Genomic DNA, 25202 nt, shown 5'->3' with positions numbered 1-25202 from the left:
TATTGTCAACTACATTTTTTATTGAAAAATAGTTAATATAGAATATATACATTATTTGTTTAAAAGCATGTTATTGGTAAAATGATGAACTTTCATACAAGGATCACTGATGTTTCACTCACTCTTACCAGAGTGGCACTTTTATTTTCCTAGATGAACATTTTACTTAAAAAGTAGGGTCTCTAGAAAGAAAAAGAGAGAAAGAAAGGTAGAAAGAAAGAGTAGGGTCTCTAGTGCCCTCTGGTGACACTTCCTGAGACTGGGTATCTAAGAAAGGTAATTCAGTTCTCATGAAGGAAGAAAGTTAAATAGCAGGATTACTACCTGTTCACATTTGACAGATTGTGATTTGCTGCCTTGGGCAACTTCAGAGGAGGCCTTGATCTCAGAGAAAGTGTTCCACTACTGACATTCAGCCCAGCTCGTAGCAAAAAATACTTTCTAAATTTTCACTCATTGTCTTCTTAAAAAAAACAAAAAACCCAGAAAACTATCATTATATTATGAATGTGAGAAAAAATGTGGGAAAGTCTCTAAGTATATTCAGGTTACAATCCAGACCAAAAAAAAAAAAAAGAAAAATTACTAGGTCAGCAAAAAGTATAGCTAAAACTTACTAGCATGAAAGAAGAGCTCTTTTAGTGATTCCTAATTCTTAGCCCTGTCAGATATGACAGATGTGACAGATGTGACCCTGTCGGATATGACAGACATCACTGTTCTAGCCGACTCTGTGTGTACAGGCTCTGGGAGAAGATGACCGACCTTTTCCTCCGATTTCAGGAAGCAGACCTATTCCAGACAAGGCTCATTTCTAAACGTAAAATCAACAGAGTCTAAGTTCATTCTCCAGACCAAATATTTTGGACTTAAGGTTCTTCAGTTCTCCTTGTATCTTATGTGCCCGCCTATTGCTGTCACGCACCTCACACAGAATGGCAAGATCCTGGTTTGCCTGGGCATTAAGTGTTGCCTAGAGAATGGAAAAAGGAAAAAAAAAAAAAGAAGAATAGATTATGGCACTTGCCAGGGGAAGAAATCAGTCAAAAAGGCTAGACTCTTTGGCTCCTTTTGTGAGACTTGTAGTACATAGGACACATTCAAACCTTTGTTTGCTTAATGACTAACTAAAAGATGGAAAATGTAGAGAATTAAAGCAGAAAAGGCATGAGACTCTTGGCTTTCCCACACAATAGTAAAGAAGTCATGAGTCAGATCATAAACAATGATGAGTTAAAAAAAAGACATCGATATGAACATTACTGGTAAAACTGCCAAAGAATGAAAGAAAGCATCTCTTCTTTTGCATAATTGACCTTGTTTGGCACAAAGCAATCCTTGAAGATACATGGAAACTGGTTAAATCTCCTTAAGAAGGATCCTGAGGCAACCTGGATTCTAAATAAAGTTGTGTTTGATAGGGAGAAATTACTTTACTACTCAATTACCCACTTTCTCCACTGGTAAAATAGACACAGTTCTTGGACTCTACTTCTTGAACTGGGAAGGATGGAGCTCTCTCTAAGTTTAGCTCAGACAGAAATATAATGATGCAATCAATGAGTTCAGTCTACTTTGTCTTCCCTCTGGTGTGTACTTACTAACCTGATTTTAGTGAGGCCTAGTAAGGAGTAAGTAAGGAGATGCACTGGTATCTACACAGCTCCCTTCTGAGGAGCCCTCACGGCCATGTCTCCTCACCTGCACCCCTTTTCTCCCTCTCGGTCACTCAGAATCAGCAATTACCTTATAGAGTGTTTGCTCCAGGTCTTTCAGTCTCTGCCGGAGACTCTTAATATCTGTCTTAAAGCCTTCTACTTCCAAGAGACGCCGATTCTCCAAGGCCTCATAGCGTTTTGTCACCACCTGTAAGCGCCTCCCCATCTTGTTAGTGCGATCCTAAAATAGGGACATGGCAAGGCAGTTCTGAAGATGAGGGAAGCATTCCCCAAACCATCTGTATTTCCCACTCCATCAGAAGTGGCAGAGTTTTGTACCTTGAAGATCTCTCTCCTCACTCCCTCTTCCTCACGAATTCGGGCAAGTTCTTCTTCTAGGGAAATGCACTGCTCTTGATACATGTTGGACAATTTTTTCTCTTGTACTAACTTATCCTTTAGGGACTGCACGTCAGAAGGGGAAAAAAATTATAACTTTGTTAATTCAAATAGCACCTAGACAATGAAAAAAAGGAAAGAAAGCATTTCCAGAAGTCTAAAATGAGTTAAGGAACAAGACAGCAAGGGATTTGGAGAACATCTGAAAGCCTTTATTTCTAGAGGATTCTCTTAACTTTTTTCTGAAGTGTACATAATAGAAATTCTTTAAAATAAAACAAATATTTTGGTTCTGAGAAGGATCAGATAATGGAGCTCAGAACTATCTCACGTAATATATGTTTTGGGACACATTTCTAAAGTTTTTCTCTAATTATTGTAAGTTTATTTATTTATTTTTTGTCGTAACCCGGAGGCCGGGTCCGGGAGCGCTCGTCCCCGGCGTTGGGCGGTACCTGTCTCGTCCACCCCGACCGGCAGGGCGGAGTCGTCGTGGGTTCTTTTCCTGAGGGAGGGAGAAAAAGGGCAGGAAAAGGGACGTGCACAGAGTAAAGACACAACTGCGCGCGCACGCGCGCGCGCAAGAGAGCGAGCGAGAGCGAGCGAGAGTGAGTTTATTGAGAAAACTGTTCCTTATAAAGCCTTCAAGGCTGGGGGAAAACAAGGCAGCAGACCCAGGTCGGTTGCTAGGAAACAGGGTCAAGGGATTAAGACTGGAGTAAAAAAGGAACGGGACTAAAGTGTTCTAGCACAGCGCCTGAGGGGCTGAAGCTACCCTGCCTGCAGGCGGTTGAGCTTTGAACTTCTGGCTACTCCTCTGGCAGGGAGTGGCGCTCCCCTGCCTATTTTGCAACTCCCCTCAGGGAGTGACAAATCCCGCTAGCAAATGGCCAAGCAGCTGAGATCTTCGCTGCTCCCCACAATTTTTGAGAGACACTGAAAGCACGAGCAGGAGAGGAACAGAGAGAGAATCCCAAGCTGGCTTTGCGCTGTCAGTGCAGAGCTTAATGTGGGTTTGAACTCACAAACCGTGAGATCATGACCCAGGTTGAAACCAAGCATCAGTCATTCAACTGAGCCATCCAAGGGTCCCTGGAGTTTTTCTTTAAATACAACACATATTATATATGTTCCATCGAGCAGCCAGAAGATCTGTAAAAACCTAAATCAGATTATGTTTCTTCCTTACACACAATCCTTCAAAGACATACAATGTTTAGAGCTAAAGCATTCTTACCGGAAATGCACAGGCCCTAGAAGGCCCTCCACAACTGGCTGCTGCCCACCCTCCAACATCTTTGCTTTCCACTTCTTTATCGCTTATTCCTTTATGACTACAATGATATTCCCGCTCTTTCCTAAACATATTTTTTTAAATAAAAAAAGTTTTTTAAAGTAGGGTCCACGCCCAACATGGGGCTCAAACTCAGGACCTTGTTCTACTGACTGAGCCAGCCAGCTGCCCCTCCCTGAATATACTGTACACTGGCTTCTCCCTCTGCTTGGAATATTCATCCCCAGGTCTTTACGGCGGCTCTGTACCATTTTATAGGTCTCTGCAAAAACACCAGACATTAACAGAGGGACCCTGTGCTTCCCTACACAAGCAGACTTTCAGCAACTACATATAATCTTCATATAATCTTTTTAATTCCTTAATACCACTCTTTAATAATCTATCATTTAAAAAAAATATTTATTTTTCAGAGAGAGGAAGAGAGAGAGCATGGGTACGTGCATGGGGAGAAGGGGCACAGAAAGAGGAATATAGAATCCAGAGCAGGCTCTAGCCTCCAAGCTGTCAGCACAGAGCATGATGTGGGGCTCCAACTCACGAACCAGGAGATCATGACCTGAAGTTACGCTTAACTGACTGAGCCACCCAGGCACCCCAATCATTTAATTTGCTAATGTTTCTATTCCTTCTCACCCATTGAAGTTTTTTTTTTTTTAATTAATTTAAGTAATCTATATATCCCATGTGGGACTCGAATTCATGACCCCAAGATCAAGTCGCATGCTCTTCCAACTGAACCAGCCAGGTGTCCCCCTTCTCACCCATTAAAATGTAAACACCATGAAGGCAGGCCTGGTCTAACTTATCTACTATTGTAGCTCCAGAGCCTAGCCCATACTGGGAGTGTAATAAGTATTTGCTCAATATATAAATGAATCAATTAGTAGTTTAAGTTTCTAAATCTCCAAACTCTGTAATGGTACCACTACTCTTTGAAACCTATTTCTTGGGGCGCCTGGGTGGCTGAGTAGGTTAAGTGTCCAACTCTTGGTTCCAGCTCAGGTCATGATCTCACAGTTCATGGGTTCGAGCACTACACTGGGCTCTGTGCTGGCAGTGTGGAGCCTGTTTGGGATTCCTTCTCTCCCTCTCTCTCTGCCCCTCCCCCACTCATGTTCTTTCTCTCTCTCTCTCTCAAAATAAGTAATTTTTTTTTATTTTTTAAATAGTTTATTGTCAAATTGGTTTCCATATAATACCCAGTGCTCTTCCCCACAAGTGCCCTCCTCCATTACCAACACCCCCTTCCCCCTCCCAAAATAAATTTTTAAAAATATTTTTTTATCATTATTACTTTTTAATTATTTTACTTATTTTTGAGAGAGAGAGAGGATGCACAAATGTGGGAGGGGCACAGGGAAAGGGAGATAGAGGATCCCAAGCAGGTCCACGCCAACAGCAGAGAGTCTGATTTGGGGCTCAAACTCGAGAACCATGAGATCATGACCTGAGCCAAAGCTGGACATTTAACTGACTGAACCACTCAGGTGTCCCAAAAAACCCATTCCTTGAGGCTCTGCTATAACAGCTTTGGGGGCTAAATGAATCTTGTATGACGATTTTCAAGTTCCTTGGAATTCTCTGAGTTCTTTCAATTTTTCCAGAAAAATTAACAATTTCTATAAGACATAAAAACTACCTTAACATATTCATTTTGGTGATGATGACTCTCATGAATGACTGGCCAAACTTGTCTAATTTTGTCTTCTTTCTTCTTACTCTGCATGCTGTACTGCTTAATCTTTGACATCAAATCATCCTTTTCAAGCATCCATGACTTCTCCTTATTTTGGTTTTCAGATCTGAGTTGCAAAAAGTCTTTAGTGCTCTCATAGAGAAGTTCTTGGGTGTGATGGAGACTAAGAAAGAAAATCAAATGTAGACATGAAGATGCTTACATGACACATATGACTCATATTTATTCAGACAAGGGAAGATATAGGTTCATTAAAAATTGTGAAATCTGCAAATTCTGCAAAATATCATCAGCACTTTTAAAAACACAATCTGGTCACTGGCAATCTTATATGTTTTACTGGACAAAGTGTACTGAACTTACCCAGGCTCACTGGCTAAAGGACGGGGCTTTATAGATATTTTTCTAAATGTCTTGTTATATAATTGAAAGACTTACAGAAATATTTGCATATAGCCTGCACAAATGTGGACTGTTCCCTGGCTGAGAGTTAGCACAAGTTCTAAAATGTTAAAAAGAGTTTTGTTTTTGTTTATGTTGTGCTCCACACGTCAACTGCCTGGTATCGAATCTTGTCCTTTTCTCAACATCAACTTCCTCCATGGAGGCATCGTGGCAGCTTCAAGCCTAGTTAGTTTCTCTATTCTCCAAAATTCCATATCAGCTTAAATCTGTATCCCTGTGCTCTAATTCAACACTTGCTTATACATTACGTTGTTTTAACTGTCAACAGGCATATTTTCTGTTCTTTTTCTGAAGTTTATTTATTTATTTTTAAGTGTTTATTTTTGAGAAAGAGCAAGCATGAGTGGGGGAGGGGTAGAGAGAGATGGAGGACAGAGGATCCTAAGCAGGCTCTGTGCTGATAGCAGCAAGTCCAGTGTGGGGCTAGAACTCAAGAACTGTGAGATCATGACTTGAGCTGAAGTTGGATGCTCAACTGACTTGAGCCACCCAGGCGCCCCGAAAGTTTATTTTGAGAGAGAGAGAGAGAGAGAGAGAGAGAGAGAGAGAGAGAGGCAGGCAGGGAGAGAATCCCAAGCAGGCTCCAGCCTGACACGGGACTTGAACTCACTAACCGTGAGATGGTGACCTGAGCTGAAATCAAGAGTTGGACATTTAACCAACTGAGCCACCCAGGTGCCCCATTTTTCTAATTTTTTCCAAAAGATTTTATTTTTAAGTAATCTCTACACCCAATGTGGGGCCCAAACTCACCATCCCGAGATTAAGCACCACATGCTCCACCAACTGAACCAACCAGGTGTGCCCCCACCATGCATATTTTCTAACCTGAGTGAAAGCATGTGCCTTATTTATCGTTTACTTTTCCACTACTATCACCAGATTTTCAAAGACAGTACCAGCTACTAAACAGACACAAAGTGCTGAATAGATTCCCACCACTTCTGAGATTTTGGAATAGACAAATGATGTTTATATCTTCAAAAGGATATCCCTAGAAGTTAGCAATTCTTCAGTTTAACATCAAAACCTAGAAAAATACTGTATTGGGGTGCCTGGGTGGATCAGTTGGTTGAGTGTCCAACTTTGGCTCAGGTCAGTACCTGCTGGTTCATGAGTTTAAGCCCCGTGTCGGGCTTCGTGCTAACAGCTCAGAGCCTGGAGCCTGCTTCAGATTCTGTGTCTCCCTCTCTCTCTGCCCCTCCCCTGCTCATGCTCTGTCTCTCTCTGTCTCAAAAATAAGCAAACATTAAAAAAAACCACTATATCAAATGATCAAACTGTTTGCAAAGAATATGAAATACCATGAGGCAATCACTGTAATTTTCCACTGACCAAATGTCAGACACACTGAGTTGTTTTTATGAGTAACAGGATACACAGAGAAGGGGGAAATGATAGTATAATACAGGCACAACACAGGGTAACTGTCACAGATGAATGCATATATGTTCAGGTATACATGTATGTATATAGAGAAAGAGAGACTGATTTAGTTACCACAAGGATCTCTCTTGCTTCCAATGAGTTATTTTATTCTATCTTACATTATGTTCTCAATTACAAAGTAGGCGAGTATGGTCTTGTTCATGTACAAATGGTTTGAAAGAGACCCGAAGGACAGTCATTAATGGCCTTAGATTTCATGCCATTCAATATCCTTAGGATGATCTATCTAATGTAAGGGATTGATCATGTGCTCAGATATGCAGATGATGCTAAACTAGGATGGTTATTCATATTCTAGAAGACAGATATAAAATTACAAATTACTGTGACAATTTAAGAACACTGTTCCCGTAAAGACAATTAAAATGCAATGAAAAGCGAAAATCCTATGCATAAGGCCAAAATATGAAAAATAAAAATGAAGGTGGAGAAGTGCTGTCCAAATGCAAACATACTGCACTGTGTTCAGAGAAACAGAGCCTGCAAGAGCCAGAAGGCATTTCCTACCCTGCCTTGGCCAGAAATCTTAATTTAAGTATCACATTCAATTTTAAGCCCCATACTTTCAGGTGGAGGAAGAGGCAGTAAAAAATATAAAGCGATGAAAATGTAACATGAAAAAAATTTTTAAATGTAGAACGGTTAACACAGAAAAGAGGCAGTAAGGTGCAGCTTGACAAGGATCACCAAGTACTCAACAAATGTCTATTGTGTGCCTATAGTGCACATAGCATAGGATAGAGGCTACAGCAAGCCCCTGGGGGGACAGACACACTCTAATAGGTGGTGATAAGTGCCACCAGAGGCATACTAATCATTATAGGAATGTGGAGGAGGAAAAATTTAAATCTGCCTGGGAAAGTCATCAGAAGAGGTGACAATGCACAGCAAAGTGCCTGCCACAGAGCAAGTATCCCATAGGTGATAGAGATTATTAGTTGAACTGAAGGATAAAGTAAATTACAGCCACAGAGGAAGAACCGAGACTGAAAAGGTTAATTTGGTGCCAGGTGATGAAATTCCTAGTAATTCATGTTAAGATATCAGGACTATCATATTTAGATAAATGGAAAACTATCAAATGTTTAGCACTACCTAATGGAGGCACTAACTCAGAATAGGGAAGAAGACTGTAGAATGCAAAAGGATCAGGAATAGGAGGGACAGTTAGATTACTGCAGCAATTTAAATAAGAATATAGCTTGGGGGGACCTGGCTGGCTCAATTGGTGGAACCTGTGACACTTGACCTCGGGGTCATGAATTTGTGTCTCACATTGGGGACTGATATTACTTTTAAAAATCAAAAAAAAAAAGAAGAAGAAGAAAAGAAAAGAAAAAAAGAATAATAGCTTGAACCAATGTGAGAAGAATGAGAGATGAGAGGGAGAGAATGGAGAGGTTTTCCAGGCCCATATTCAATAGGGCTTGTAATATGGGAACAAGAGAATGAGGAGTTGAAGATAATTCTAAGGTTTCAAGCTTGGGAAACGGGATGGATGTGACATCATTAAAGTAAATGGGAAAAAGAATCAAGTAGTGAGATGAGACAAGAGGGTATTTATTATGAAAAAGTTTGGTTTCAGTCATGGTAAATTGGAGGTGTTCAAATGTATTCATCTGAAGGTGTCCAGTGGGCCACTGGAACCAGAAAATAGGCTCACTAGGCTAAGAAGGGAGGATTACACAGGCAGAATAATCAAGACAGCTGTTACAGAAATCAAAGGAGATTAATTTCAAAGAGAAGGTGATTCAAGGTGTCAAATATACAGAACAACATGAGCTACAATGAAGACTGTAAAGAGAGAACTGGTTACAGAAATTAAAAGTCAAGGATGACCTTCAAGAGGGCTCAGTAAAATGGTGGGGATGAAGTCAGACTGCAGAACGATGGCAAGCAAATAAGGAATAAAAAAAGTTAGGACAGAAAATTTGTGGGGTTTTGTGCAGGTCTGTAGTCATTCTTTCCCACATTCGTGAAGGACTGACCAAAAGAAAAGGTCTCTACTGTACTGGGTCAGATAACATGTCAGTGGATAAAAGAACACTTCTTAACCACTAAGATGAAGCTAAAACACTAAAGTGGATTCATGGAACATGTGGAAACGTGCCAGCTCTTCAAGAAACGAATCGTCAACACTCCTAGAGAAGCCTGGACATCCACCTACATAGAGGCAGGGGTGACTGGGGAAGACAAATTTGTCGAGGTCCCTCTCAGTCCCATGGTCCTACACTGCTGAAGTATAGGACTGTTCGCTTTTTTAATTTTATTTAAAACATTTTTTTTGATGTTTATTTGAGAGAGAACGCAAGTACACAAGCGACTGTGAACAGGGGGAGGGACAGAGAGAGAAAGAGAGGGAGAGAGGGAATCCCAAGCAGGCTCTGTACTATCCAGCACAGAGCCTGACACGAGGCTTGATCTCATGAACTGTGAGATCATGATCCGAGCCAAGATCAAGAGTTGGACACGTCACCGACTGAGCCACCCAGGTGCCCCAGGACTGTTCACTTTTAAGCCACTCAGAAAAATGTAAAAATCTGTCAGGTACAGCTTTCTTGAACACTCACCTTTTGGTAAGCTCTTTGATTTTGTCCTGATTTCTCTGTTGATGAACCTGTATTTCCTCAATGCGGATCCGTCGATCCTCCATGAGCCCTTCCACTTGCTCTCGAGAAAGCCTGGTCTGTTCCTCCAGCTGGGCCTGCAGCGCTTCTACCTAGGGAGGCCAAACAGGGTGGCATACGCATTCCTGCCTTGTTTTCATTTATTTCCTACCTCTAAAAGTCAGCCTCTCCCCGAAAAATGCAAACAGCAAAACAAAAACCCACAAACAAAAGAACAGCAGCAAAACAAATAGAAGAAAAATCTTAAGTGTCCTTTTTATTTAATGGCTTAAAAATGGAGGTAGGCCACGCAAAAGCAAGCTCTGTCCACACTAAACAAAGCATCTACGCCACACACAAAAAGCTAAAAAACCCAGTTTTGTTTACGCGAAGAGCCTCATCTTGTTGCTCTTATTTTGGATTTTTAGGACTGCCTTCCTTTTAAGATTCCCTAGTTGCATAGAAGTAGAATGACTCTTTTCTTCATTTTTCAATTTAAAAGGTGGAGCAAAATCAGTGTAACATAATTTCCTTCTCTGATTCTGGCTGTCATGATTCCAAATGGAGACGCTGGCCAAAGATAGGAACTGTCATTTAAAGCAACAGAGTCCTCTCATGTCCCCAATAAGGACAGGAACTTAAGTGCAACTAGATGAAAAATCCTGTTAAATGATACACAATTACCAGAGGGTAAAAGGATGATTCGTGACTTTCCTAGGCCAAATGCATCTTTTTAAATGATTGTTTATTTCTGAGAGTGAGTACAAGTGGGGCAAGGGGCAGAGGGAGAGAGGAACAGAGGATCTGAAGCTCACAGCACAGAGCTTGATGCAGGACTCAAACTCATGAGCCATGGGATCATGACCTGAGCTGAAGTCGGACGCTCAACAAACTGAGTCACCCAGGCGCCTCTAGAATACATGCACTTAAATAAACAGATTTACCCTCAGAGGCCAATCTATCAGCACAGATCCCATATGCCAATCACAAAGGCAATTCTTACTGTATGAGAGTTGTTGGGTAAGACTTAGTATATAAGCTGAAGGAATAGAAGGTTCAGAATAGCGCTTCTAGAATGGCTCCAAAGAGAATCATGGTTTTAAAACATAAACTCTTAGAAATTAGGAACAACCTAAATTTTCTTTACTTGATGCCTAGATATAACATGTATGTAATGAGATACTTATATGATAACAAAGGTGTGCCTCACAAAGCTAAAGTTGTGGACAGAAACTGTTCTGGTCTGCCAAAATAAATTCTTTACCTGCAAGATAAGTGTTTGTATGTCTCTCTGGTATTGCTCAGAACTTTCTTCTTTCACTCGCATTACTGGTTTTCTTTTCCTTACTTTAGAATCTAAAACAGCAAACAAAAATTAATCAAGACCATTACCTAGTATTTCTTTTGGCTATTTGAGCATCAGCATTAGCTCTGCAGAGGAGTCTGGTTGGGTTTATCTGTAAGAGAAGGAAAGGAAGAAGAATGAAAGCATCTAATGGCTATAGTAATAGTTTTTCAAATGGGAACTCTCTAAAGGAACTCTGCTAGGATGTCTTCTGGATAATAATATTCACCTTTCTAAAGAATAAACACTAAATTTTCCTTTGGAGTTGTGTCTATTTTCTTTGTAAAATCTAATCAGAAAAGGTAGGAATAAAGAAAACTAACTCTAAACATCTGGTCATGATATATCACCCAATTTTCAAAAGATAGGATTATTTTACAAATAAGCAACCCTAAGACCCTGCCTGTACCTGCCAGCCAGAGGCCATTATGGCAGGGGTGGGGTGGGGTGAGGGCACTTCCCAAAAACCTGGATGCATGATGGAACAGGACCCTTTAAGACATCAGGGTTTAAACCCCAGCCTGGCACCAGGGGGGGACGGGAGTTGGTGGAGTGCGACAAACTGCCTTGTTCGCACCCACATGGCACTGTGAGGAGGCCCTTTGGTGGGGCGTGCAGAGTGGGACCTTTTAGCACATCCAGGTTGGGACCCCTGATGAGCTCCAGGGAAGTGCAGGAGACTGTGGAGGGGGGTGGGGGGGCAACCTACTCACACCACGCAGCACTGGGAGGACAGCCTGAACAGTGGTTTGGGACACCCGACTGGGGAGGAGAGACTGGGATGTCTCCCTATCACCAACAAGGTGGGGCCTCAGGGACCGGACACTGGGCCCACAGTGGAGGCAGGACCTGACTACACCAAACCAGCCCCACGCCCCTCCAAGACTGGTAACTGGGTATCTGCCAGAGCAAGTTTGACACTGACCAACCAGACAACCTCTCCTCCAGACCAGTGCTGCCACTAGTTCCAAGGCACCCAGCAGTTTTGCATTTTCTGAAAAACTCTTGGACAATTCTTCTTTTTTTTTTAATGTTTATTTATTTTTGAAAGAGAGGGACATAGAGTGTGAGCAGAGGAGGGGCATAGAGAGAGGGAGACACAGAATCTGAAGCAGGCTCCAGGCTCTAAGCTAGCTGTCAGCACAGAGCCCGATGTGGAGTTCGAACCCACAAATCGTGACATCATAACCTGAGCTGAAGTCAGCTGCTTAACTGACTGAGCCACCCAGGTGCCACTTCGGACAATTCTTATTATATACATATATGTATAAATTTTTTTCTTCCTTTTCTCCATCTATTTCTTGCCTCCTACTCCTAACCTCTAGTCTGGTTATTCTGGTTGCTGGTTTGTTTAAGCAGACATATTTAATCTATTCTCTTTATAGCTGTTCTGTATCTCCTTCTTTATTTTCCTCTCTCTCTGGATGAAGCCATATACTTTCTCTGCCTGGTCAATTTTCTTTTCTTTTTCCCTGCCCCTGTCATTTCTCTCTTTTTATGAATAAGGCCTTTACTACCACCACTGCCCCCACCCTGTTTTTTTTTTTTTCTTTTCTTCCAGGGCTACATCAACAAACAAATCAAAACACACCTTGTAGGGGGTCCAAACATCACATGAGTAGGGAGATAAAGCAACCAGAGTCACAACAACAGACAGCACATAACACACTCCAAAAAAACACCTCCTGAAGGGCCAGGTCCTGGACAGTGTATGACCCCTCTTTAATATGGTAGTGCTCACAGGTGCAGGACACATAACAAGCTTTTAAAACACATAAAGGACAGCAAACTAGTCAAAATGATGAAACGGAAGAACTCTCCTCACAAGAAATTCCAGGAAGAAATGACAGCTAAAGAATTGATCAAACAGATATAATCAATATATCTGATCAAGAAATTAGAATAATAGTCATAAGGTTAATACTGGGCTTGAATAAAGCATAAAAGACAACAGAGAATCTATTGCTGCAGAGATCAAGGAACTAAAAAATAGTCATGATGAATTAAGAAATGCTGTAAATGAGGTGCAAAATAAACTAGATGTGAAGACAGTGAGAGCTAAAGAGAATAAGTGAAATAGAAGATAAAATAATGGAAAAAGATGAAGCTGAGAAAAAGAGAAAAAATTATAGCTCACGAGGGAATTGTGATTCAATGAAACATCATAATATCCGTATCACAGGAGTTTCATAAGAAGGAGAGAGAGAGAGAAAGGGGTGGAAGGTTTACTTGAACAAATCATAGCTGAGAACTTCCCCAATCTGTGGAAGGAAATAAGACATTGAAATCCAGGAGGCACAGAGAACTGCCCTCAGACATAACTTGAATAGGTCTTCTGCATGACATATCATAGTGAAACTGGCAAAATACAAAGATAAAGAGAGAATTGTGGGGCACGTGGGTGGCTCAGTCAGTTAAGCAACCGACTTCAGCTCAGGTCATGATCGAATGGTTTGTGGGTTTAAGTCCTATGTCAGGCTCTGTGCTGACAGATAGCTCAGAGTCTGGAGCCTGCTTCAGATTCTGTGTCTCCCTCTCTCTCTAACCCTCCCCCACTCACACTCTATGTCTCTCTCTCTCAAAAATAAACAAACATTAAAAACAGTTTGAAATCAACCACATGAAAAAGTTTGGAAAACTTCCAAATGCATGGAGGTTAAAGAACATCCTACTAAAGAATGAATGGGTCAACCAGGCAATTAAAGAAGACATTTAAAAATATATGGAAACACATGAAAATGAAAACACAACAGTCCAAACCCTTTGGGATGCAGCAAAGGCAGTCTTAAGAGGAAAATACATTGCAATCCAGGCCTATCTCAAGAAATAAGAAAAATCCCAAATACAAAATCTAACGTCACACCTAAAGGAATTAGAACAGCAAAGAAACCCTAAGGCCAGCAGAAGAGAAATAATAAAGACTAGAGCAGAAGTAAACAATATAGAGTTAAAAAACAACAACAGAACAGATCAATGAAACTAAGAGCTGGGTTTTTGAAAAAATACACAAAATTGATATGTCCCTAGCCAGACTTCTCAAAAAGTAAAGACAGAGGACCCAAATAGAGAAAATCATGAATGAAATTAGACTTATCACAACCAACCCCTCAGAAATAGCAATAATTATCAGAGAATACTATGAAAAATTATATGCCAACAAACTGGACAACCTGGAAGAAATGGACAAATTCTTAGATACCCACACACTACCAAAACTCAAACGGGAAGAAATACAAAATTTGAACAGACCCATAACTAGTGAAGAAATTGAATCAGTTATCAAAAATCTCCCCCAAAATAAGAGTCCTGGGTCAGATGGTTTCCCAGGGGAAATCTACCAGACCATTAACAGCACAGTTAATACTTATCCTCAAGCTGTTCCAAAACATAGAAACAGAAAGAATGCTTTGGGACTCATTCTATGAAGCCAGGATTACCTGGATTCCCAAACTAGACAGAGAACCCACTAAAAAGGAGAATTACAGGCCAGTATCCCTGATGAACATAGATGTAAAAATTCTCAAAGATACCAGCAAATCGAATTCAATAGCATACAAAAAGAATTATTCACCATGATCAAGTGGGCTACAAGGTTAGTTCAATATTCATAATCAATCAATGTGATATATTGCATTAATAAAAAAAAGAATAAGAACCATATGATCCTGTCAACAGATGTATATAGCATCTTTTCTTAATAAAAACCCTCAAGAAAGTCGGATAGAAGGAACATACCTAAACATCATAAAAGCCATATATGAAAAGCCCACAGCTAATATCATCCTCAATGGGGAAAAACAGAGCTTTCCCCCTGAGATCAAGAATATGACAGGATGTCCACTCTCACCACTGTTGTTTAATATAGTGTTGGAAGTCCTAACAGCAATCAGACAACAAAATAAAATAAAAGGCATCGACACTGGCAAAGAAGAAGTCAAACTTCCACTTGTCACAGACGACGTGATACACTGCATGGAAAATCTGAAAGACTCCACCAAAAGTCTGCTAGAACTGATCCATGAATTCAGCAAAGTCACAGGGTACAAAATCAATGTATAGAAATTGGTTGCATTTCTATTCACCAATAATGAAGCAACAAAAAAGAGAATTCAAGAATTCAATCCCATTTACAATTGCACCAAGAACCATAAAATACCCAGGAATAAACCTAACCAAAGTTATAAAAGATCTGTATGCTGAAAAGTATAGAAAACTTATGAAGGAAATTGAAGAAGACACAAAGAAATGGAAAAACATTCCATGCTCATGGATTAGAAGAATAAATATTGTTAAAATGTCAATACTATGCAAAGCAGTGTACACATTCAATCCAGTCCCAATCAAAATTGCACTGGCATTCTTCTCAAAGCTAGAACAAACAATCCTAAAATTTGTATGGAACCACAAAAGACCCCAAATAGCCAAATTAATGTTGAAAAAGAAAACCAAAGCGGGAGGCATCACAATCTCAGGATTTACCCTCTACTGCAAAGCTGAATCATCAAGACAGTGTGGTATTGGCACAAAAACAGACACACAGACTAATGGGATAGAATAGAGAACCTAAAATTGGATCCACCAACTAATCTTTGACAAAGCAGGGAAGAGCATACAATGAAAAAAAGACAGTCTCTTTAGCAAATGGTGCTGGTAGAACTAGACAGCAACATGCAGAAGAATGAAACTAGACCACTTTCTTACACTATACACACAAAAAAACCCTCAAAATGAATAAAACACCTAAATATGATATAAGAAACTGTCAAAACCCTAGAGAAGAAAACAGGCAGCAATTTCTTGCTCAACACGTCTCCAAAGACAAGGGAAATTGAAAGCAAAAATGAACTATTGGGACCTCATCAAGATAAAAAGCTTCTGCACTGCAAAGGAAACAACCAACAAAACTAAAAGGCAACTGACAGAAGGGGAAAAATATTTGCAAATGACATATCAGATGAAGGGTTAATATCCAAAATCTATAAAGAATTTACTAAACTCAGCACTCAAAAAACAATCTAGTGAAGAAATGAGGATGAATAGACATTTTTCCAAAGAAGATATTTAGATGGCCAACAGGCACATGAAAAGATGCTCAATGTTGCTCATCATCAGGGAAATATAAATCAAAACCACACTGAGATACCACCTAACACTGGTCAGAGTGGCTAAAATGAACAACTCAGGAAACAACAGATTCTGGCAAGGATGTGGAGAAATGGGATCTCCTTGCACTGTTGGTGGGCATGCAAACTGGTGCAGTCGCTCTGGAAAACAGTGTGGAAGCTCCTCAAAAAATTAAAAATAGAACTACCCTATGACCCAAGAATAGCACTACTAGGAATTACCCAAAGGATATAGGAGTGCTCATTCACAGGGGTACATGTACCCCAATTTTTATAGAAGCACTTTTAACAATAGCCAAATTATGGAAAGAGCCTAAATGTCGATCATCTGATGTATGGATAAAGTAGATGTGGTTTATATACACAGTGGAATACTACATGGCAATGAGAAAGAATGAAATCTGGCCATTTGTAGCAACATGGATGGAATTGGAGGGTATTATGGCAAGTGAAATAAGCCAGTCAGAGAAAGACAAATATCATATGTTTTCACTCATATGTAGAACTAAAGAAACTTAACAAAAGACCATGGGGGAAGGGGAGGGGGAAAAATAGTTATAAACAGAGGGAGGGAGGCAAACCATAAAAGACTCTTAAATACAGAGAACAAACCAAGGATTGTTGGGGGGAGGTGGGGAAGAGGGGAAAATGGGTGACAGGCACTGAGGAGGGCACTTGTTGGGATGAACACTGGCTGTTGTATGTAAGTGATGAATTACAGGAATCTACCCCCAAAACCAAGAGCACACTCACTGTACACACTGTATGATAGCCAATTTGACAATTAAATATATTTTCTTAAAAAAGCAGGGCACCTGGGTGGCTCAGTCGGTTAAGTGTCCGACTTTGGCTCAGGTCATGATCTCATGGTTTGTGGGTTTGAGCCCCACCTCAGGCTTTGTGCTGTCAGCTCAGAGCCTGGAGCCTGTCTTTGTATTCTGTGTCTCCCTCTCTCTCTGACCCTCCCCTGCTCACACTGTCTGTCTCTCTCTCTCTCTCTCAAAAATAAAATAAAACATTAAAAAAAAAAGCAACAAAATTCCTAGGATGCTTCAAGAACCTCATGCTAAGAGAATAGATCTTAAAAGTTTTCATCACAGGAAAAACAAATGTATATAACCATGTGCGGTGATGAATTTCATCTAGACTTATTATGGTGATCATTTAGTAACATGTACAAATATTAAATCCTTATGTTACACATTGAAAACAAATGTAATACGGCAGTTACATCTCAATTTTGTAAAAAAAAAAACTCAAAGAAAGAAATAAAACTGAGATTTCCATTTTAAAAAAAGAGAGAGAGAGGAGACTGAGGCTTAGAAGCTAATTAATACCCTATGATCCCAGAAGTTGTCAAAGTCTGTTTTATAACTTATCACCACATTAATTATGTATTTTTATTTTATTTTATTAAAATATCAGGGAAGGTTGAAGGAAAGAAAGCTCAGTGAGATCTGAAACCACCAAAGACATCATTATGAACATTCATTATCACTACACAGTAGAAAAGGTTTCTATACCTGCTCTGGAAGCCGAGGGAGGTTCATTCTGTTCACATGCACCTGCAGCCTGGATAGTCTTTTGGAAAATGCTGACCTAAAGAAGCAAAAAAAAAAAAAAAATAGCCTTCCTATAAATGTCATATTTCACTTTTTAGCTTTACTTCTGTAGATCAAACACTACTCATATATCAAATTTGTCAAAATTGCCATAATCATATGAGGATGTCATGCATGTGAGAAACCGAAGTAGACAAAGTAACAAACTGGATAAAACTCAGTGCTGGTGATACAAACGAAAAAAATTAAATTTCAGAGTTATGTAGTAGTATCTGCTGAAAGAAAGGGGGAGGAGGTCCTTGACAAAGGCCTTAGAAAACCTTAGAAAAATAACAGGAACACAAAAGGATCTATATGTAGATACATATAAAGATGCTCACTGAGGCACTGTTTACACAAGCATAAAAATGGAAATACTATATATATATGCAAATAATTCTATATAAATGGAAAAAAGTTTTATCTCTGGGATATAGAATTATGGGACACTGCCACTTTTATATGATAGATTTCTCAAATTTATGTTTTTAATAAAGACCATGCATTACTTTTATTATCACCAGAAACAGATTAAAAAAGAAACCCGAGGGGTGCCTGGTTGGTTCAGTCGGTTAAGCGACTAAATTCAGCTAGGTCATAATCTCACAGTTCATGAGTTTGAGCCCCATGTCGGGTTCTGTGCTGATAGCTTGGAGCATGGAGCCTACTTCGGATTGTGTCTCCCTCTATTTCTGCGTCTCCCTCCCCGCCCCTGCACCCTTGCTCTGTCTCTGTCTCTCACTCTTAAAAATAAATAATAAACACTAAAAAAGTAAATAAATAAAAATAAATCTGAGTATTGAAACTTGCTCCTATGCTACCTTTGCTCCCACTTTCCTCTCTAATCTCCTCCCAAAACATCTACTCCTTTGTGCTTTAGATTTCCAAACAATAATAGGGGCACTGAGTGGCTTAATCGGTTAGGCCTCTGACTTTAGCTCAGGTCATGATCTCGGGGTTTGTGAGTTTGAGCCTTGCATCGGGCTCTGTGGAGCCTGGAGCATGCTTCAAATTGTGTTTCCCCTCCTCTCTCTGCCCTTTTCCAGCTCACACTCTGTCTCTCTATCTCTCAAATATAGCTAAACATTAAAAAAATTAATTTCCAAACAATAAAATGGAGTAAAACAATACTACTTCCCAAGGTTTTTTGAGAGAAAAATAAATAAAATCACAAAGCTCTCGGTAATTATAGCAAATGCTTTGAAAACTTAGGGGGGCTATGACAGTTAATTCTCCTTCTATCTTCTTTAGCAAGTACCAAAATTGCCCTTAGTGTGGACTCCACCCTGTATTTTATAAAAGCCAGGCTTACCATGATGTATCAAAGATTACTCACTTTGTTTGGAGGTTCCTTAAAAAAATAGGTCACTTCTCCAGTGTCTGTGCCCACAAGAGTCAAGAGATTCTGAATCGTTTTCTTGTCTTCTAGCTCCCTGTAATTCTCACAGAGAGTAAGCACATGTTGTGTTCAGAGAAAGTAAATTTTCCTATTTAAAAGATCTCCTTTCTGATTTATTTTTAATACAATGGCAATATCAAATTAAAATTGAGTAAGATTTATTTAGACCTTAGCTCTAATTTTTAAAACATCACGTATTTATATTCAGGAATTCAGAGAGAATGGATCAAAGACCTACCTATAAGAGCTTAAACTATAAAACTCTTAGAAGAAAACAAGTGATATTGGATTTGGCAATGATTTTTTAAACATGACACCAAAAGCAGAAGCACCAAAAGGAAAAATACACCAATTGGACCTTACGAAAATAAAAAACTTGTGCATCAAAGGACTATCAACAGAATAAAATGGCAACACTCAGAATGGAAGAAAACACTTGCAAATCACTTATCTAATAAGGGATTCGAATCCAGAATATATAAAGAACTCTTAAAACTAAACAACTGTAAAAATCAAAGAACCCAATTCAAAAATGGGTAAAGGACTTGAATAGACACTTCTCTGAAGAAGATACACAAATGACCAAAAGCATGTCGGAAAATGCTCAACATCACTAATCATTAGGGCAATGCAAACCAAAACAATGAGATACTATTTCACACCCATTAGGATAGCTAGTATTAAAAAAAAGAAGAAGAAGAAATGTTGGTATGCAGAGTAAGAGACTGAAACCTCTGTGCACTGCTGGTGGGAATGTAAAGTGGTACAGTCACTATGGGAAACAGTATGGCAGTTCCTCAAAATTTTTAAACATAGAATTAGCGTTTGATTCAGCAATTCCACCTCTGGGTATATACACAAAACAACTGAAAGCAGGGACCTGAACAGGTATATGTACACCAATGTTCACAGCAGTGTTTTTCACAATAGCTAGAAGGTGGAAATAACTCAAATGTCCATTAATGGATGAAGGGATAAACAATAATTGAATATTATTTGGCCTTAAAAAGGAATGAAATTTGGATATGTGCTACAACATGGGTGAACCTTGTAAGCCTTATGCTAAATGAAATAAGCCAGATGTAAAGAGACAATTACTGTATGATGCTACTTATATGAAGTCAAAAGGGGGCTAGGAAGAGGGGGGATGGGAAGATACTGTTTAACAGGGACAGAGTTTCTATATGGGATGATGACAAAGTTCTAGAGATGGATAGTGGTACGGGTGCACAATAGTGTGAATATACCTAATGCCACTGCACTATGCACTTACAAACAACTGTAATGGTAAGTTTCATTTTAAATATATTTACCACAGTTAAAAATTTAGTAGTGGATGCTTCCAACATTGTCGAACACTGCTCAGATGCCACCTTCAGGACCAAGACACTTCTCACCCAAGAACTGAGTCCTTCTCCAGCAATTACCCTAGGCTGAAGGCAGCAGCCTCTCCCAAGCCTACACTCCCTCCCCAGTGACAGCCCACATCTAATGAGTGGGGTACAAATATTCAACTCTTTTGCCTCTGAATGGCTGTCTTGGCCTCAGAGCTCAGCTAAAGCCAATTGTTACCACCAAATCACAGTTCAAACTCTCCCTCTGCCCAAATCTGCTCATAGATGGTATTCCTGAGAATCTACCCATTAACCATCCTACAGGCATTTGCATCCGTCTCAGAGTCTGCTTCCTGGGAAACATAACCTAAGAGAAGGGCCATAGATATTTATCTTGTTTAGTGTAATTTAGAAATAGAATTTGAATATTTCCCTTCTGCTACTTGGCACCTGATTCTCAGTCGGTCGTTCTCCGAGTAGAGGCGTAAAGCGTGTTCCCGTTCCTGGAAGAGGCAGACCTGCATATCACTTAGGGCTTTCTGCAATTCAGCAATCTCTTCCTCTCTCTGCTGCAAATCCCATTCTAGTTTATGCTGGGGGGAAAAAAAGGTAGCTGAAAATATACTGGGCTTCATAGGAGTTATCTCATATTGGTATGATAAATCGGTTCATGTAGCAATATTACAAAGTGAATGGTTTCACCAACACAGAATTCAAATGACAACAATGGGTTGTGTATGGACTTAAGTTCCAAAGCTACAGGGTGAGTGTGATGCTTGCATAGAGCATCACAGCTCTCGTATCTTTTACAGATTACAAAACTCTGTAATGCCATATAACCTATCTGTTCTAGTCACACATTTTTTTAAATGTTTTTATATAATAAGGATTATAAAAATTTTAGAAAAACAAAGATAAAAAGATATGATTCTTGTCTACAGAACTGAAGACACACGCAAACAATTAAAATGAAATAATTATTTCATGAAAGAGCATGCAGAGCAAAACGGTAGAGGGGGAAAGCATGGCAGGGGTAAACCTCTAAGGTTCTGGGAAGTCAGGGAATGCAACCAAAAAGTTGGAACTTGAAAGATGAACACTGCTAGAGACAAGCAGAGGGGGGCGTACTCTCAGGAAAGAGATGTAAATACACAACCATCAAAGAACAGTAAGTACATCAGTGTTACTGGAATGGATGGTGAGGGGCAGACTGGAGACATACGGGGCCAGAGGCTGGATACTGGTAAGGAGGACAGTATAACAGCCCAGGAGAGACAAAACAAGAGTTTGAACTAGTGTTGTGCCAAGAGCAATTAAGGTGTAAGAATGGAGTAAGTGACATTTAGGAAGCAGAATCAATAGGACTTACCAAATGATGCAAGTAGGGGCTGGGGAGAGCTGCAGGCACAGTATAAAGACAGTTAGGAGGTAAGGGGAAGTGTCAGCAGCATATATGCACACGTGGGTAGGGGAGCAGACATGGGCATGATAGCATGGAGCTCAGGAGAAAAGGGAGTCCCCATCAGTTACTTGGTGTCATTATCAAATATGTGGCAGTAGAATGAATGAATGCAATGAGATCGTATATGGTGGCATCTAGAACTCAGACACTTAAGACTAAGGGGAGCAGTGAATGGAGACTGAGAAGAACTGGGTAGAGTGGTAAAGACAGAACCTAGAAAAGAAAAATGACAGAAATCAAGTGAGAGTGAAGTCTGCAGAAAAAAGAGGTCAACAGTGACAAATATTGCAAGGGACACAAAGGGAAGGGATCATTTGACAAGTAGGTTCTAGAGACCACAGGAGGTACAGTTTTTGTGGAACAATGAGGACAGAGACCAAACTACAGTCAAGAAGTCGCTGAGTGGATGATAAAGTCAAACTATTCTAGAAGTGTGGTTGAGAGAAGAGCCATCTGCATAAGAGGGTGGACACAGGGGAAGGCACAACTATAGAAGGGCGTTTTCTTCTTTTAAGTTGGGAAAGACTTGAGTTTGTTTAAATACTGTGGAGAAAAAAGCCAACATCATGCAAGAAGTTAAAAATAGCACCACAGAGAAGAGAGTGGATGAAGCAGCTTTTCTTAGGAGGACGAAGGGCTGGGGTCAGGGGAAGGTTGGGGACTGGGAGAGTGCCTTGAGCAGGCGGAGACATCTTGTCCCTGCAGGGGTCAGGAAGAGAGATGGATAGAGGTGTAGGTAACTGTGTGTGGATGAGCAGGAAGGGAGCGCATAAGCGATGGCTGGCATTTTCTGTGAACTAGGAAGCAAGACTGCCCGAGACAAGAGGGCGAAGAAGGGGTGGCAGGCTGGAAGAGAGTGAAGGTATGGCCCAGATGAGCACAGGTGAGAAAACTGCCAGACAGTGACTAAGGATATGGATGGATATGTTTACTGTGACTTAATTGTATAAGGATTTGTGAGCATTCTAGGACAATGGTTCTCAACTGGGGGGCGGTTTTGCCTATACCCCCAGGAGAAATTGGGCAGTGTCTGCAGGCCTTTTGATGCTCACGACTGGGGACAGGGAGGATGGGGGAGAGGTGTGCTACTGGTTTCCAGTGAGTAGAGGCCAAGGACGCTGCTAAACATTCTACAATGCACAAAACAGTCTTCACAACAAAGAATTAGCCCCAAATGTCAATAATGCCAAGGTTGAGAAATCCTGCTCCAGAAGAGGTGGTGGGGGATGGGATGAAGTTATAGTTAGGGTTTGGGCTATGCAAGCGGAACAGAAGAATAAGCAAGGGGTCATGTGCAGGCAGTACAGTTACTGAAGTGAAGCATAATGGGGTTTGGGTTAGAAGGGAAGGACATGATGTCAGAAACTGACAGGTAACACTCAGAAAACTTGAAAAATCGGGACACCCAGGGGGGTCAGTTGGTTAAGCATCTGACTCTTGATTTCAGTTCAGGTCATGATCTCATGATTCATGAGAGTGAGCCCCACCTAAGGCTTTGTGCTGACAGGGTGGAGACTGCTTGGGATTTTCTCTCTCTCTCTGCCCCTCCTCCATTTACTCTCTTTCCTTCTCAAAATAAATAAACTTAAAAAAAAAAAAAAGGAAGGGGTGAACGGTGGCTCAGTCAGTTAAGCATCCAACTCTTGATTTCAGCTCAGGTTGTGATCTCACAAGTGAGATCAAGCCCCAAGTCAGCATGGAGCTTGCTTGGGATTCTCTCTCTCCCTCTGCCCCTCCCTAGCTCACATGAGTACAGGTGGTCTCTCTCTCTCAAAATAAATAGACAGCTTTAAATAAAATATCTGATTATGATACAAAAGTTGGCACTTTTCTCAGTAATGAATGGACTCCATTAGAGTCCCCAGAGGCCACAATGTGTCATCTCTTTCACCTGTCGTTCACAAGTTTCCTTGTAGAGTTCCAGTTTCTTCAACAGGTCTTCATTTTCTGCCTCACACTCAGACATCTTCTTTTGGTAATATTCCAGAAGCTCCTGAGAAGGGCAGAGGAGAGCCAGACGATCATGTGTGGAAGGCAAGGGAGTTGACTCCACCGAATCCAAAAAAGACTTTCCCTTCCACTTGGTGGGACTACTGAAGCCATCAGCAACATCATGTTCGGAGTCAGTTGCCAGCCTATGTGAAATTAGAAAGGGCGTGTTCATTAAACTGTTTATGAGACATTATATTAAAAAAATTTTTTTAATGATTGTCTTTGAGAGAGAGGCAGAGCATGAGCAGGGTAAAGGCTGAGAGAGAGGGAGACACAGAATCTTAAGCAGGCTCTAGGCTCCAAGATGTCAGCACAGAGCCCAATGCGGGGCTCGAACCCACAAACCATGAGATCATAACTTAAGCCAAAGTCCGACATTTAACTGACTGAGCCACCCAAGGGGTCCAATATAATTTCTTAAATAAAAAAGGAGTTTATATTCTTAAAGTGCTTCAAAGTTTATGTTCCAGGTTAGTGACAAATCTTATGAGCTGGTTTCCAAGTATTAAAGGCTTAAAGCTAGATTCAAAATACATGTTAGAAAGTAAAAAGATCATTAAAAAAAAATGGAACACTTCCCCAGTAAGACCAGGTAGTAACAGAAAATGTAACGCTCTTAAGACCATAGCAAAGGAACACTGCACTGCCGCTGGAGTCTAACTTAGCACCACAGAGTAAATTGGCAGATCTAGTAAAATTGCCCCTCTTGTCCTAGAGAAACTCATGCACATACATACAAGCTGACACATAAGAAAATGTTTATAGTCACATTATTTGCAATAATAAAAATGGTAAACCTTCCATCCATTCAATAGAACAATGGATAAATTGTGGTGTAGTCATATAAATGGAATATTATGCAAAGTTATTAGAAACGATGAATGAGAGAAACTCAAATATGACTGAATCATTCAAACAGTATTAAATGGAAAAAACGTATGTAGATGCATATATAAAGGGTATTACCAACTGTTTAAGATTAAAATTTGCAAAATTAAACTGTTTTTAGGAACAGGTACATAAGTGGCAAACTTACTAAGAAAGGGAATGAAAAATATAAGATTTGGGATTAGAAAATATAGCCTAGTTAGTGAGCACACAATCATATTAGCAACAGAGACATTTGAACTACACAGACCCAAGACTGGACCAGATCAAAGGCTAATCAAAGGCCAGACAAGTTTTGTTTGTTTGCTTTTAGCAAGTAAGAGCCTTCAGCTAGAAGAATGAAAGTCAGAAAACAAATGGCACAGGAGTGGAGAAACCCTGTGTAAATTAATTCACTTTGGCTAAATCAATTTGCAACATGACAAAATAGACAGCAGTGTGGAGAAACTTTATACCGGAAGTCCAGAGTAGTAGTTAACAAAGGTCAT

At 40.2% G+C, this 25202-nt stretch overlaps 1 protein-coding gene across 4 annotated transcripts in view; it reads right to left on the bottom strand.

The window, feature by feature from the left end:
- CCDC77 (coiled-coil domain containing 77) overlaps positions 1-25202 on the bottom strand; it is a 32781-nt gene continuing 7579 nt past the window's right edge. For 3 of the 4 annotated variants that reach the window (XM_029955310.1, XM_029955308.1, XM_029955309.1), the window contains 10 exons: positions 23726-23969; positions 20823-20965; positions 18976-19072; positions 17562-17637; positions 10835-10926; positions 9535-9683; positions 4994-5213; positions 1998-2123; positions 1747-1899; positions 1-973 (listed from right to left, as the gene is read on the bottom strand). In XM_029955310.1, the coding sequence (XP_029811170.1) occupies positions 827-973; positions 1747-1899; positions 1998-2123; positions 4994-5213; positions 9535-9683; positions 10835-10926; positions 17562-17637; positions 18976-19072; positions 20823-20965; positions 23726-23969 (1447 nt within the window). In that variant the 3' untranslated portion in view covers positions 1-826. The remainder of the gene's footprint in view (positions 974-1746; positions 1900-1997; positions 2124-4993; positions 5214-9534; positions 9684-10834; positions 10927-17561; positions 17638-18975; positions 19073-20822; positions 20966-23725; positions 23970-25202) is intronic. The other variant, XM_029955311.1, reaches the window with a different exon arrangement.

Source organism: Suricata suricatta, chromosome 10 (assembly GCF_006229205.1).
Source record: "Suricata suricatta isolate VVHF042 chromosome 10, meerkat_22Aug2017_6uvM2_HiC, whole genome shotgun sequence".
NCBI classification, from domain to species: Eukaryota; Metazoa; Chordata; class Mammalia; order Carnivora; family Herpestidae; genus Suricata; species Suricata suricatta.
Note: the sequence above shows the minus strand (reverse complement) of the source record. Positions and strands in the feature narration are given on the sequence as shown.